We start from the raw sequence: 15,404 nt of genomic DNA on the forward strand, positions 1-15,404 counted from the left end.
TGCCTGGCTGCTGGAGATCTACAGAGGGAAGGTCACAGCTGTAACAGCTGGAAGGGACTGTCAGGGGCTCCAAGGCAGTCAGAGCAGAAGGTAGGATTTGCACTCCTTCCTGTGATAATGTAGAGAGGAGACCCAAAGCCTCTCTCCTTCCTGGCATGGAGGGAATTCTGTTCTCATGACTCACTGAGCATTCCCAGGGGAGCATGAAGTACTGAGCACACCAGGGCCTCCACTTCAAGGCCTGCTGAGCCCTGACCCCATGTGAAATCTCCCTCTCCTTACATCTCATCGAGGTTGTTTTCAGCTGGAGTGCAGTTTTAATTGTGAAATCCTGTGACAAAAGATATAAGCTGCTGATGAGTTGCTTAGGGTTGGGAAATGTTTCCCCCTGTCCCCTTGGAGATGGTGGGAGTGTTTCATAATTAGCCCTTTGTGCAAAACTTGTATTTTCCTCTGAAATTGGTGGTTCTTGCTGTCAAGCAGCACAGAAATAGATGGATGGGTGATGCAACTTATCAGCCTGCAGACTTCTCTGTGTATCTCTCCCTGGTACATATTTATAACAGTTCAAAGGTTGTTTGAACTTAAGCTTGGAAGCCATTTGGATTTTTCTTGGTCATAATGAATGTATATACGATGATGGTCACCATTTATTTTTGCTGTTACTTTGCTCTTTCTTCCCAGCATGTGGCGGAAACAGGCTTTGCTTGTTCAGTGACATGAAGGGTTACACTCTGAGTAGTGGTATGTGGAGCTGGGGGGCTGTGATCCCCCCAGATTACAGGATCTCAAGATGGTAAAATGCAGTCCTGACATGCAGGTCCCTGCAGCAGAGCAGTCTCAAGCACTCGCTTTCCCTCTTGTTGACAACTATGTTTGAATTGTACCATTCCCTACTTTGCTTCAGTTTGTTAAATCCTTTGCTCTCTTCTCTCTCTAGGCTCTTGGCTGTTTACTGTACAAGCTGTGTTACTTCACCTTGCCATTTGGGGAGAGTCAGGTGGCAATCTGTGATGGCAATTTCACCATTCCAGATAATTCTCGGCACTCCCAAGACATGCACTGCCTCATCCGTGAGTGTCCGTGACAGCAGCATTAGCTGCTTCCATAGTGCTAAAAAAAACCAGAGATGTTTCCTTTGTGTATCCCCTGCTCCTACATTAAAACGGTGTTTCTCTTCTTTTGAGAGACTTGCTTAGATGGGTGAATAAAGTGATCATTTAGTAGCTTTGGAGATCACTCTTTGAAGGACAGTTGTGACAGATTTCTGATTGGCTGGGCTGGACTGAACCCTGTGGAAAGGCAAGAAAACAGAAAACCAGTTGGTTTAGGAGTCCTGCAGAAACTTGCACAATAAGCCTATTTATCCAGAAACTTACTTCTCCAGTAATAAATCCATTTGGATAAGGAGCTGAAAAGAACCACAGTGACTTTGACTAGTGATAAGAATTAATCTTCTGTGAACTGAGAAACAGAACTGAAATGATTTATAAATAACCCACTGACTAGAATGAGTGTATAATTAAGGGCACAATGCACTATTCTTGGCAAAGCTGGGGCAGCTCTCTTGTTTTCAGCACAGCATTTGATTTTTTTTATTTATTTTTTTTTTCCTAGCCACAGTCTTGACTAACACAGAGTTGGATGCATTTGCAGAGCAGCCTGGTGTTTGCTTTGCTTCTGCTCAGGCAGGGGTGGACGTGGCTGCCCTGTCTCCTGCCCCACTGACACACCAGGGCTGGACTCAGCTGTTTTCCTGTGACTTCACTTGCAAAAGACAAACCTGATGCTATTCCCTGAGCAGACAGGCTGCATTTCCCCTCCTTACCCTAGAGCCTTTGATAGCAGCTGCCAAGTATTCATAGCTGTGTTGGGAAGCACCTTCCAGTCCATCCTGTCTGTCTTGCCCCTTTCTTGCTGCCCCTGATGAGCAGCTCAGCCTCACTGACTGGTTGCTTGGAAAGAGGCACCCTGGAAGCATCTGCTTCCTTATATCTAGGCTGATAAACTGCCCCAAATGGCTCACATGGGTCTGTCTGTTCTGTTGCTCTGATACTAACATCTTTGTCTTTTAAAGGATATATGCTGGAGCCAGACCCTGATAAGAGACCTGACATCTATCAGGTCTCCTACTTTGCTTTCAAGCTGGCAAAGAAGGAATGCCCAGTCCAGAATGTTCAGGTGAGTGGCAAAGGAGTGGGCTGAGGTGGGGTGTTGTGGGTGGTAACTGGGGGTGGCAATTACTAAATATTTTTTGTAATTACCAGCACTATTTGACATGGGACTTTTTTGGGGGGTGTGCACAGGGGTTTGTTCCCTAAGTTGTTTAGTTCTGTTTGTCCCTGATTTGCATCCCCACCCAGTTACTAGTGCAAGGCCAACCAGGAAACTTTGTGCATGTGGATGTGGAAAATGAGGCCACACTTGTGAAGCCCATCTGATTTCCAGGCACATTCATTATAGCCTGTGTCATTTGTGCTGCAGTTGGTTTTAACCATAATGGATTTGTGCCTGGACTGGCCAACTTGCCTTGGAAGTCAGACCTTACACAACCATCTGCCCCTTCACAATGTATCTTTATAGACTTCAGTTGAAAAATAGCATTGAAGAGTGTTTTCTCAATGTTGTGGACATCTGCCCCATGACATTTCATTTTGTTGTTTCCAGGTTTTGTTGTTTCTTGTTCCCCCCCCGCTCCCCCTCCACCCTGTGTTCAGGTGGTTATTTAATATTCTCTATGAATAAGACGTGGTTTTGGTATTATTGTGCCTGTATTTTTTATAGCAGTATTAATGAGCATTGCTGCTGTTGTCCCCAGGTTGCCTTTTAAAAATACCCAGATCGTGCTGTGAAGCTTTATGTTCAGGTTCCACAGGTAGTAAATGGTCAAAAAGCTGAGTGGTATTTTTCCCTTGTAAAGACTTCCCCAAACTACTGTCGTCTTGTGACATTGAGTGGTTTGTCCTGTGTCCAGCAGGAGGAATAAATGCTTTGGGGATCCCCCAATCTACCCATTTCATTGCAAATTATTTCCAACTCTATTTTTGCCCTCAAAATATATTTGGTGTTGTTGGGGTCTGCAGAACTCTCCAATCCCTGCTAAACTCCCAGATCCGGTTAAAGCAAGTGAAGCTGCTGCAAAGAAGAGTCAACCAAAGGCCAGGTAACCACATCTGCATTCTGCTCAGCCCTCTCTTTGTTGTCTGCTGTCTTTCTGCTGTCTGTTAGGAATGATGCTTGGTTCATTTAGCTGCTTCCTGGTGGGCTTGCATTTACATGTGGAGACAAAGTCTGCAGTCCTGAGGCTTCTGCTTCAAGGACATAACCATTGATCTGAAAGGCAGAAAATGCAGATAAGAGGGGAAGTTTTTCCTGCATGGAGGGGGTGGGGCTTGGGCAGTACTCAGCATGACTCAACAGCTCTCTGTTTCCCTCTGAAGATTTTGCTTGAGAGCAACACTTGGAGTTCATGCACTTGGGTGAAGCTCCTGTGTCATCCATCCAGAGGCAGTACCCAGAGTACCTGGGAGCAGAGTCAGGAGAGCCTGTAGTGGGCCTGGAACTGGCCCAAAGAACAGGGAGCTGAAAAGCTGCATGGGACTGTAGGTGTTTGAGTGTAACCCTCAGCAGATGACAGCCTGACCTTGTGATTACTGTGGGAAACTGCTGTGCTATCTGCAAGAGTCCCCTTCTGGGGTGGGGAGGACACAAGCCCAAGAAGTCTGCATCTGAAGAGCCAAATGAGTGGGAAAACCACTGTAGTGCTGTGGGTTTTCTCCTCTCCTGCTGCTGGTTGCTCTGCTTATAATAATGTAATGAACAGTTGTGAATTCATGGAATCACAGAGTTGTCAGAGTTAGAAGGGACCTCTAGAGATCATCTGGTCCAACTCCCCACTAAAGCAGGATCCCCTGGAGCACATCCCACAGGGCTGCATCCAGGGGAGCCTTGAACATCTCCAGAGAAGGGGACACCACAACCTTCCTGGGAAGCCTGTTCTAGTGCCTTGTCACCCTCACCATAAAGTTTTCCTTCCTGTTCAGATGGAACTTCCCACGTTCTAGTTTATGCCCATTGCCTCTCGTCCTGTCCCTGGGCACTGCTGAGCAGAGTCTGGCTCCATCCTCCTGCACCCACCCTGAGATACTTCCAGGCATTGATAAGGTCTCCCCTCAGCCTTCTCTTCTCCAGGCTGAACAGTCCTAGCTCTCTCAGCCTTTCCTCCTAAGAAAGATGCACCAGTCCCCCAGTCATCTTTGTTTCCCTCCCCTGGACTCTCTCCAGCAGTTCCCAGTAGTTCTAGTAGTTCTGTTGTACAAGACTTGTACCTTGTTTTACTGCGGAGTGAGCAGTACAGCAGTGGGCACTCAAAGCCAACAGACTCTGAAATGGAGTATCTCTCCTCCGATCTGTCAGTCCCAGGAGTTTGCTTTGTTGTTTTTATCACTGAGAGCCGTTACCCTCCTATTAGTAGAACAAATTCTTATCCCAAGCAAATGTATCCACAGGGCAGGGTGGTGTCTGGCTTCTAGGCTCTCTTACTGTGCATTTTTGGATCTCAGTAGATACTGAGCAGAGATCAGGAGAGGTCCAGTGACACAATTCTGGGGTAGATGTACTAATGTTAAGGTACTTCTAAAGATGGCAATTTGGATAACTCTGCCCAAAGGTACCAGCTGCTCTTAAGCTTATTCATTCTGTCCTTCCTCTGCTCATACAGAATTCTAAGTGGATTTAAACAATATGTTGTAGCAAGTATTTGAATGTGTTGAGTGATTTTGACAACATCCAGCTGTCCAACAGGAGAAGATGCCACAATTGACAAATCAAAATGATGGGTTGTGTGTTAATTGTAGTGAATAAATTCATTGAGTTTTACTGTGCTTGCAGTTTTTTTGGAAAGAGTTGAGCATGTGTCTGGATGCCCACAGGTGTTTACTCACCTGCTGGCACAGTGTGGATGAGTTCTTAAACCCCTGCTGTGTGTTGCATGCACCAACTCTCAGGGTAACCAAGACTGTCCTCTTACTGCTCTTCCTTTTGTTCTGTATCTTGTAGGCTGACAGACCCCATCCCTACGACAGAAACATCCATAGCACCCCGCCAGAGGCCTAAAGCAGGACAGACTCAGCCCAACCCTGGAATCTTACCCATTCAGCCAGCCCTGACACCAAGGAAGAGACCCACGGCTCAAGCGGCCGTTCAGCCACAAGGTGAAGTGACCTTCTCTGTGTGGTGTCCTCCAGCACTGCCTGCCACAGGGCTGTGGTGCACGTTGATCTAATGGATCTGCATTTGTTTTTCCTACCAGTGGCAGGAGCTGCTGCCCTGGGCAGTGGTCAGCCCTCGCTCCCTGCCAGTGTCCCCCAGCAGAAAGCAGCACCTCAGCAGGCTCCAGCGCAGCCCCCAGCCAAGCAGGCTCCTGTTCCACAGCAAACCTCGCAGGCGCAGCCCCAGGTCCCTTCCACTCAGCCCCAAGCTACACCTCAGCATCAACAGCAGCTCTTCTTGAAGCAGCAGCTTCTGCAGCAGCAGCAGCAACAGGCTGCATATTACCAGCAGCAGCAGATGATGCAGGCTCAGCAGGTCAGTGTGCGTGGCCATGCTCATTGTGTGCTTCCTGTGTTAGAGGCCTGCAAGGCTGTATCTTTGCATTTATGGCAACTCTCTTTTCTTGGAGGGGGCGTAGGTGCAGTTTTCAGGCATTTTCCAAAGTGTCTCCAGTTTTTTAGCAAGATTTTTTTCCTGCTCAAGGCTGGCATTTTTAATTGTCAATGTGGAAGGCCTTGATACAGTTTTGTTGCATACAGGCATAAACCAAGCAGTGCTGGTTAAAATTTTACAGCTCCTAGTGTTTCAGGGTCTTGAGGTCAGTGCTCAACTGATGAGCAGAGGGGTGTCATTTCTTTATTCTCTCTTTGTGATACAGGAAGCCTGGTGTACCTTTTTAATAGTAAGATTTGGGTCTGTTTTGGTGGTCATAAGGAGGCCTGTGAACACATGATGTGTTAGATGGGATGTTTCTAGATGATAGACTTGTGTGCTTCACTGAGGTGTTTGTAGCAACACAGATCTCTGCTAAAGTGTGTTTAAGAGTGGAAGCAAAGGACCAGGGAGTCTTCCTGTGCTGGGAGAAGGTTTAGAATTGATGAAAATGGAGAAAGGAGAGTGGGACCACAGGGTAGTCTGTGCCATGGGAGCCCCTTATGGGCAGGTGGAACACAGGATCAAACATTAGACCAGAAGGCCCACCACTCCTTTGCAGATGGTCTCCAAGCAATGCAAACCATTTACTGCTTTGCCACTTGCAGTGTCTGTAACCATGCCCATGGCTGTAGCCATGCCTGTGGCTGCCCTGAGGTCTGGTGGTGGTACCTCAGTTCCCCAGCTGCGCAACAGGCAGCTCAAGAACTGGTTGTTTCCCAGTTCCCAGTGATGCAGCAAGGAGCGCCAGCACAGCAGCAGCTGATGCAGAACTATTACCAGCAGCAGCAGCAGCAGCAGATGATGGCCCAGCAGGCAGCAATGCAGCAGAAGACAGCAGCAGCAGCTCAGCAGAAACAACCAGCCCAGGCGGCGCCGCAGCCTCAGGCCCAGCAGAGCGCGGCTCAGCCAGCACCGCAGGAACAAGCGGTAAGAGCCTCGTGGGAAGGAGAGGGGCAGTGGGATTTGGAGCTCTGAGCAGTGCTCTCTTGCCCAGTCCTGACTGCCAGGAGACCCCCAGCAGGGCAGCTGGCTTCTCAGACCCACAGAGCCCAGATAATTGGTGCTCTAGGGCCTGCTGGCCCCTCATGCACTATCAGTGAGCCCCAGATGTCAGCACTAGCCTGGCTGCTTCACAGATGTGCAGCTGACTGAATGCTGGACTCTGGAGTTGTGCTCTGGGTCTGCAGCAGGAAGATGCCCCCTCCTTGGAGGGGTGACAGGGCTTTGTGCAACCTGGTCTAGTGGAAGGTGTCCCTGCCCTTGCTGGGGGGTTGAAACTAGGTGATCATCTAGGTCCCTTGCAACCCAAACCATTCTATGACTAAATGATGAGTAGAAGGTATAAATAGCTGCTTAATGCAGCTTCTCTTTAGCCTTCCCCTGTCATGTTGCCTTAGAGGATGTGTGGAAAATTTTTTAAAAGTAAATTTTACTTAAACCATCAGGATTGGGCACCTGGCAGCAGAACTGTTCTGTATTACTGCTTGTATTCAGGGCTCTGATGCAGAGGAAGGTACAAGCAGCCCTTCTGGTTGCTTCTGGCGTTGAGTTAACTTTTTTCTCTTTAATGAATACTATGGAAAGGAGACTTTTCAAAGCCTCAGACCTAAAAATAAATGGATAAATCACCCACTTTACTAAGCATCTGAATGTGCATCCAAAAGAAGTGCTTTTACTTAATGGGAAATGTGGCTGTCTGCAGGAGGGGAACAGCTGCCCACAGTGTTACAGGCAGGGGAGCTGTGCCAGAGGGCAGGATCCCTGTTGCCAAAGTGTCTCTGCAGTACCTGTGGGAGGAAGTTCTGCCTTCTCCTCTAATTTCTGCTCCATCCCACTTGCTCTTGCTTGGCCTTGGGAGCACAAGGGGATGTCCCTGACTCTACTTGCCTGTTGAAGAGGAAACCACATGCAGGCAAGAGGAGTTGCCTCCTGTTTGTTCTATCAGGCTGTGTAGCTGCAAGGCAGAGTGTCTGATAACAAACCTCTTAAGCTGCACAATGTTTGAGTCCAAACCAAGGGTCAGTTTGTGCTCGTTTGTGAGTTGCCAGTTACTCAGGGCCTACTTAATCTTGTTGAAGTGACATCAGGAATTAATTTGACTAATAAACTCCCTCAGCCAGTGACCTGAGCAGTGCTGTTTGCTTTACTCTCTGATGTGTCTCAAGGCTCTGTCATATTCATCCCCTTTTGATTTTTATATTCATTTTCAGCACTCAGCTTGTTTGGGTCAGTGATGAGCTTGGAGCTGTTGTGTTCCTGGTCTTGTTATTTAGCTGCTGAATGACCTGGGCAAGTTCACTGAAACTGGTGGGAGATTTTCAGTACATGCAGACAGGTTTTTGGATAAGGCCCATGATTATTATCCTGTTCCTTTCAGAGAAGTGCCTGAAACACAGCATTGAAGTGCATTTCTAAAGAGCTTTGCTGTGATGTACTAGCACAAAAACAGTCTTAATTTTATTAAATCAGCTACATTGGAAATTAGCTTTATCCCTGGAAGGCTGATCAGGCTGGATGCATCTGGACACTTTTCCACTCCTCCAGCAGTCAGGAGGGGCAAAGCAGTGGCTGGCACGTTTGAAAAATTATAGTGAGACATGGTCCCTGCAGACCAGGCTCTCTGAGCAGAAGACATCAAGCCAGGACCTGTCAAAACCTTTTCAGGTTGCTAGACTTCAGCTTAATAAGCTCTGCATTCATTTCGGTGGAGATTTTGGCACTGCCCTTTTGTTTCTCAGCACCAAATGTACTGTTCTGCAGTGACCTATATAGTGAGATGTAAGGTGGATGCCTCAGAAGCAGACAGGTCAGCTTGCTTCTCAGCTACAGTGAACTAGGCTGCCTGAAAATGCCAGATGAAAAGCAAGACATCTAACCACTTGTCTGCCTTGCCCCACACTGAGGATGGAGCTCTTTTCTTAATGCCTCTTTAGGCATTTCCAAGCCTTTCATCTATCTTCCTTGGTTAAAAGTGGCCTGGGATGATACAGGGTGAGGAACAGGGAGTTCTGCTCTTTGCATCCTGGTTTTTCTGCTTTAAACCCAACCATGGTATCTCACTGACTGACAGGCTCTGAAAAATCACATCATCAGAAGTGTGGTGCTGTTGTTTTATCACTACAAAACAGTATTTCAAGAATTTATGGGTTTACGAGTTTAACACAAGACTGAGGTAATGGAAAAGTAAGATCAGTTTGAGGACACCTCTTGAAGTTCCTAGTGGGTTTATAGCTGGGCTTTCTTGGCTTACAGACAACGACAAATGTGCTGTTCTTGTCCTGTAGGTTTTAATGACCAATGTTGCTCCTGTGGTCCTTGGTTATTGGTTGGTTGAGGCTTTTTTGCCCAAGAGAAAGCTAAGAAAGCTTGCACAAGGTTTCTGCAGAAGACCTGTTCTCCTTGAGAGATCTGACCCTGTGATCTGCTGGAAGAAGCACTGCTCTTAATCACCTGGCTCCACTCCATGTGTCCATATGACAAGACTCCCCCACACTATGATCTGATTTCTGTCTTTACCTCTTCCCTGCATCTCACCCTCTTTACCCATGAGCAGGTTTCTGAGACCAGCCCCAGCCTTTGATAAAAAGCACTAACAGGGGCTTTGCCTCCAGAGCTGCACCATAGAAAGGGGAGAAGGTCTCTGCTTGTGCACTTGTACTGATTCTGAGATACTATAGACCAGCAATTGGGTTTTCTCCTTCAGACTATCCCCAGTCCATGACTTGAATGTCAGATCCCCCAGCATACAGCCATTTTCTGTCTGTGGCTGCAGTTCACAAACAAGCATGTACCATTTCACTTTCTTTCCTAGATGCAGACACAAATGAGGCCCCAGCAGAAGCCTCAGACTACCCCCCCCCCAGCAGCACAGGGGCAGAAGCTGGGCTCTCTCACCCCTCCATCCTCCCCCAAGACGCAGCGTGCCGGGCACAGGAGGATCCTGAGTGATGTGACCCACAGTGCAGTGTTTGGGGTTCCAGCCAGCAAGTCCACCCAGCTCCTGCAGGCAGCAGCTGCTGAAGCCAGTCTCAACAAGTCCAAGTAGGTGGCTGTTCGCTTGGTGTCAAAGGGTGTAGAGGGAAGGGGCAGATGAGGTTCTTCAGAGATTTCCTAGGCTAAGCTCTGGGATGAAGGTGGGCAGCAGACTCTTTGGTCTAAGTGTGTCTTTGCCTTCCCAAGACTCGGTATAGGGCTTGGCAGAAAGTTGCTGAAGAAGTTCCCCAAGGGCAGAAGTCCTCCTGAGAACTACCATGCTCCCAGAAGCTAAGCAAATCACTTAAGCAATCCAAGGCCTTCCTCTGGATGACAAAAGCTGGTGGTGTTCAAAGCTGTTCCACCAGCTGCCCTGGTGCTACAAGCCTTCACACTTGCTGTTTAGCATCAGTGCTTCACCAGGAGACCCGGCCAACTTGGTGCTGCCTGCAGGCAGGAGGTCTCCACGTGGGCATTGCAGAAAGGTGTTTCAAATGGGGTGGTTATCATGCTTGTGTTAATCCCAGCAGGGTGCTCAATCAGGTTATGAGTAGATAAGGGTAACTGGTCCCAGCCTTTTGAGCTTTCAAGTACAATAACTTATGCTGAGAGTTTTAAGGAGGAAGTAATTGTAATGCAGTAGCTTGGACCAGCTCTTGGTGCTGGCCAGAGGACTTCAGACTGGTTATTAATGACTTTTGTTTGTGGTGATCACATCCAGATCTGCTTCCACCACACCCTCGGGTTCCCCAAGGACCTCACAGCAGAATGTCTATAACCCACCTGATGTCTCCACGTGGAATCCATTTGACGATGACAACTTCTCCAAGCTCACAGCTGAGGAGCTGCTCAACAAGGACTTTGCCAAGCTGGGTGATGGTAGGTTCACAGAGCTGATTCAGTCCCAGCCTGCTCACAGAGCAGGTGATTGCACGGAATGGTGATGCAGCTGGGCCTGTAAGAGCTAAATCCTTCCAGTTTCCCTTCTCTCTCCCTCTCCTCTTTTAAGAGCAATTGGAATTAAATGATCAAGGTCCTCAAAGGGGGAGGTACTAACTTGCTGTTACAGTGGCCTTGATCAGCTGCTTGTCACAGCTACAGTTTAACTTCTGCTGCATCTGGACGTTATGATTTGCAGGGAGGGGCTTAAGTCACGTACTGAAATGGTGTCCTAAACAATCTAGGTAAGCAACCTACCTACAGAATGGAAGTTTTTTTCCCTAAATCTCTGTTTGGCATTTCAGGGAAGGCTCCAGAAAAGATGGGCAGCTCCACAGAGAACTTGATTCCAGGTTTCCAGCTGGCTTCGTCTTCAGCCCAGCCAGATGCATTTGGTGGCTCTTCCTTCACTGCTGGATCAGGTGAGATTATGAGTATGTCCTGTAGGGCAGTGGTCTGGATGGCAGTGGAGACAAAATGGAAACTCTTTGTCATAGCCTCTTTAAAAGGGAGGTAAAACTGTCAGCAATTAAGCTGGGAACTGTGGGATAGGGTTGGAATTCCAGTAAAGAAGGGAAGGCACATGCACATGTTGTGTAGCAGAGACAGGAGGCACCACCTGTAGGCTGAGGTGAGGTTTTTGGTGAGGCAAGAATTTAAGTGAGTCCCTTAAGTGCTCAAGAGAGCTTTGTAGCGTGTTGAAGTTCCAGGCAGCTCCTAGTTAGAAGTCAAATATGTAGTGTGCAATAAGGGATCTGGACTCAGACATCAGTCAGACATGGAGCATATTCCCTGCCTGCAGTCGTTAGGCTGCATGAAGGAGGAGCAGAGCAGGAGTGGTCGTGTCCTCACTGCAGAGTGACGAGAACAGCAGAGACAGGAGTGAGCAGGGAAAATCCTCTGCAGAGCAAAGTTAGTCTCATAATTCATATGTTGAATGGTGAAGGCAAAAAGTTTTGCCCTGGTTGTGCTGTCTGGGTCCAGAGGCCAGGAGTCCTTGACTGGTCAGAGGAGCTTTTCTGCTGAGGCCTCCACGTGTGTAACACTGTCTGCTGTCACCTTTGGTACTTGGGTACCAAGGTTTGCTGTGAGCAGCCCCTTCTATGCTGAAAAAAATCTTGGAAGTTGTCTTGGAGCTGACACTAGGCCACTTACTTTTAGCCCTTTTTCTTTCCTCACAGACATGAGGCTGTCTAAACCTCTTTGAGACAAGATGCTTTAGCCTTTATTTCAGACAAAGAGGCCCAACATGGGGCTGCCCTGCTGGGCGCCCTTTGTAAGGCATTTCACCTTGTGCTGTTGGAAAGCAACATAACAAATACTTCCCTTTCCAGGAATGTTTTGAGATCTGTGGGTTAAATTGTTTTGGAGAGCCGGGTGGTAACAGCTGTTGGGTTTTTCTTTTTCTTTTCTCTAGCAACATAAACTTGTTCTGAATGTACATGTGTGTGCGTTGTTCTTGTCTGGCTGGAGCAGGGACTCTGTAGCATTGGGCAGTGCCTGTGCTGAGATTTTGCTCAATGCTTTCTGCTTCTCTCTCTGCTCTCTTTCACTCTTGCCTTTTCTCTTCCTGGTTACCAGCTGAAAAAACAAAAGACATTCTGAGTATGGACACTAGCCCTTCTCTTCTGACTGTGCCTGATCCTTTCATCCCTCTCCCGCTCTCTGACACGCCAGGTAACTAGAACTGAGTTTATGGAGGGGAGTGAGATTGTTTGTTTGTGTTGGGTTTTGTGCTCTTAATTTTCCAGTTCTGTTTGTAGGCACACCTGAAATCCTGGGCCTCAGGATAGAGTGCTGATCCCTTGCCAGCTGTGCTGAACTGGGTGGCAGTAATGATGTGTAATGCTTAATGCTGTTGAAATCCAAGTGGAGATGAGCACAACAGCCCTTAGCTTCCATGGCAGACCTTGGGTTATCCTGTTGTTCCTAATGCCAACAGTCTTGGTGTCTTCAAAGGTTCAGGATTCAAAGCCAAAAAAGAATCAGTAGGAAATTCGCTTTTCTGACCCAAGCCATTTTCCAGTTGGTCTCCCACTTTTTGTTATTGTTGATCTTTCTTTCCCCTGAGAGTCAGTGTTGTTTTGGCTCCCAAGGTCCATTGCAAATGCAGCTTCATGGGAAGCACAAGTCAACGTGTAACCTTTTCTGGTTTGGAAGAACTGCCTGGTGCAGCTGGTAGTTTTTGCCAAGTGCTTTGCAGTACAACTTAAAAGTCTTTCCTGTGTGCACATTTCTGACTGCAGCAGCCAACACTTCCTAGCACAAGATTTATATAAGTGCTTAGGAGCTTATCTACAAATCAGTGGGATTGGGAATTTGGGAATGTTTGTATCTTGGGGTTTCTGTAAGCCCCCTGGTGAACGTGTGTGACAGGTCCCTTCTTGTCAGCTAGGCCTGGAGGACAAGTGCTTGTTACAGCTTTCACCCTTGTCCTCAGCTCAAGATTTGTGTAGAGTCCTGCATATGGGGAGGAACAGTCTGTCCAGCAGGTTGAGGGAGGTTCTCCTCCCTCTCTACTTTGCCCTAGTGAGAGCCCAGCTGGAGAATTGTGCCCAGTTCTGGGCTCCCCAGTTCAAGAGAGGCAGGGATTTACTGGAGAGAGTCCAATGGAGGCTACAAGGATGATGAAGGGGCTAAAACATCTGTCTGATGGGGAAAAGCTGAGAGACTTGGGGCTGTTTAGGATTGTATTAATGTCTATAAATATCTGCAGGGAGGTGTCAAGAAGGATGGTCCAGGCTCTTCTCAGTGGTGCCCCTCAGAGGGGAAATGGCACCAAGTGACAACACAGGAAGTTCTACCTCAACATGAGGAGAAACTTCTTTCCTGTGAGGGTGGCAGAGCCCTGGGCCAGGCTGCCCAGAGAGGCTGTGGAGTCTCCTTCTCTGGAGACTTCCAAGACCCACCTGAACGTGTTTCTGTGTGACCTGCCCCAGGTGGTTCTTCTCTGACAAGGGGTTGGTCTCTATCTCCAGAGGTCCCTTCCAACCCCCAACCATTCTGTGATCCTGTGATATGGATCACTGGTGGCTTGACAGTAGGGGGCTTGAGCTTCAAAACAATGTGCTTGTAGAGATGGCATCTCTCCATGGCAAGTTCAGCAATTCAGGAAAATAAAAACACCCTTTTTTTTTTTCTTCCCCCCCCCCCCCCCCTTTCTTTTTATTCTTTCTCCATTTTCATTGTCTTGTATGTATGTCAAATTGGGAGCTCACTAATGTAGTAAGTAATGTGCTCTTCCTGGAAGTGCATACTTTCTGAAACAATGTAATGGTTCCTATTTCAGCTGGCGGAGACCTCTTTTTCCTACTGAAGCCACAAACTTTATCCCTTTGCTAGCACCAGAGGGTGCAGGTGGCATCACTTGAATGTTGGCCAGTGACCTCCTTGGGCTTTTCCACCATTCCCCTTTATGCTCCTCCAAAGGAAGGATGAGCTTTTCTGGCAGATTCTCCAGAAAGAAGTTTAGCAAGATCACACTTTTGGTTCTGGGTGGTCAGTTAAATGTGTACAGCAAAGACAATCCTTGGGCAGCAGGGTGCAGTGTCCTGCTTGTGTCCATCATGGCACTGGAGATGTGTAAAAATGACCTCTAGGTTGTTTTTCATTTGTTGTGGGTAGGAAGCTTCTTGGTAAGTGCTTCTAGAGAAAGTGCAGGACACTGGAAGGCTCTGCACAATAATCCAGTGGAAGCAGGATGGTTTCAGGATATTCCTCCTTCTCCAATGCATAATGGCTGCAGTTCTTAATGGAATTGTCACTAAAAGGGATATAAATACATGGCAAAACATCTGTTAAAATAAGGGAGAATTAAATATTCATAGAGAAAACATTTTTCCTTGTGCATGTGTAGGAAAGTGAGCCAAGTTCTTCTGAACAAGCTTATTGCAGCTTCACTGCTGACTAGTCATAGTGGAGCATTTGATCAGAATGATTATTTTTCTGCTGTGTTTGGCTACTGAATGTCTGTCAGTGGCAATTCAGCTCGGATGAGCTGGGGAGGCTACATTTTGTACTGGGTGTTCTGGAAACTTGAAATGAAACTGACTTATGAAGCTTCCAGGCAAATCTTTCCCTTTGTCATTGAGGCTTCACTTCCTAAATCCAGAGTTTTTGCACCCGTTAGGTCCAGTGTGTTTTGTTTCTTTTGACTTAATTTCTGTTGGCATGAAGGGACTTTGGGCTCAATCCTGAAACTCTGCTTTGCAGAGATATTTAATGAGAGGCTTGACTATGTTCCTTGTTAACTGCTGAAATTGAAATGCTGAAGTGCTGTCTTGACATATTAGAAAGGTTTCCACGTGTCCTCTTGACTCCATAAACATCTCAAATAAAAAAGCTGTTGACTAAGTGAGGAGTGGACCCAGTGAAATGCCTCTGAGATATGGCCAAAAATACTAGTTTCCAGTTGTGGGAGGATAGGTTGTTTTGGGGTGGGAGGAGGAGGGTGTCTCCTTCTTTCTTTAGTTTCAGATGAATGTTCTCCTCCCAGGCAGCATGTACTATCAGCAGCCCTGGCTTAGTCTCCTCTGTGCAGAAGAGGAGAGGGATGAGTTGGTGGGTGTGGGTCCTTGGCAGCAGAGCAAGGAGAAAACGTTGAGCAGCAGCACTGAGGTGTGGGAGCTGAGAAAGAGTAGCTCTGCTCCTGCCTATGACTGGAGGGAGGACAAATTCCTTTGTCACAGTTTGACTCAGGATCAGCAATTAAACCCATGACCACTATGTTCTTGATCTTCCTCCCACCCCCACCCAGGTAGGGAACGGAGAGAGAATAAGGAGAGAGG

The 15,404-nt window shown here is 47.5% G+C and overlaps 1 protein-coding gene across 1 annotated transcript in view; it reads left to right on the plus strand.

Moving 5' to 3' along the window:
- The window catches only part of AAK1 (AP2 associated kinase 1), a 48,373-nt gene that overhangs the window by 13,414 nt on the left and 19,555 nt on the right, over positions 1-15,404 (plus strand). The window contains exons 6-15 of the mRNA XM_009999348.1: positions 941-1,073; positions 2,078-2,181; positions 3,084-3,163; positions 5,059-5,213; positions 5,318-5,594; positions 6,381-6,633; positions 9,518-9,747; positions 10,400-10,557; positions 10,923-11,039; positions 12,199-12,294. Coding sequence (XP_009997650.1) covers positions 941-1,073; positions 2,078-2,181; positions 3,084-3,163; positions 5,059-5,213; positions 5,318-5,594; positions 6,381-6,633; positions 9,518-9,747; positions 10,400-10,557; positions 10,923-11,039; positions 12,199-12,294 — 1,603 coding nt within the window. The remainder of the gene's footprint in view (positions 1-940; positions 1,074-2,077; positions 2,182-3,083; positions 3,164-5,058; positions 5,214-5,317; positions 5,595-6,380; positions 6,634-9,517; positions 9,748-10,399; positions 10,558-10,922; positions 11,040-12,198; positions 12,295-15,404) is intronic.

This window comes from Chaetura pelagica, unplaced genomic scaffold, assembly GCF_000747805.2.
Source record: "Chaetura pelagica isolate M959 unplaced genomic scaffold, ChaPel_1.0 scaffold526, whole genome shotgun sequence".
In the NCBI taxonomy this organism is placed as follows: domain Eukaryota; kingdom Metazoa; phylum Chordata; class Aves; order Apodiformes; family Apodidae; genus Chaetura; species Chaetura pelagica.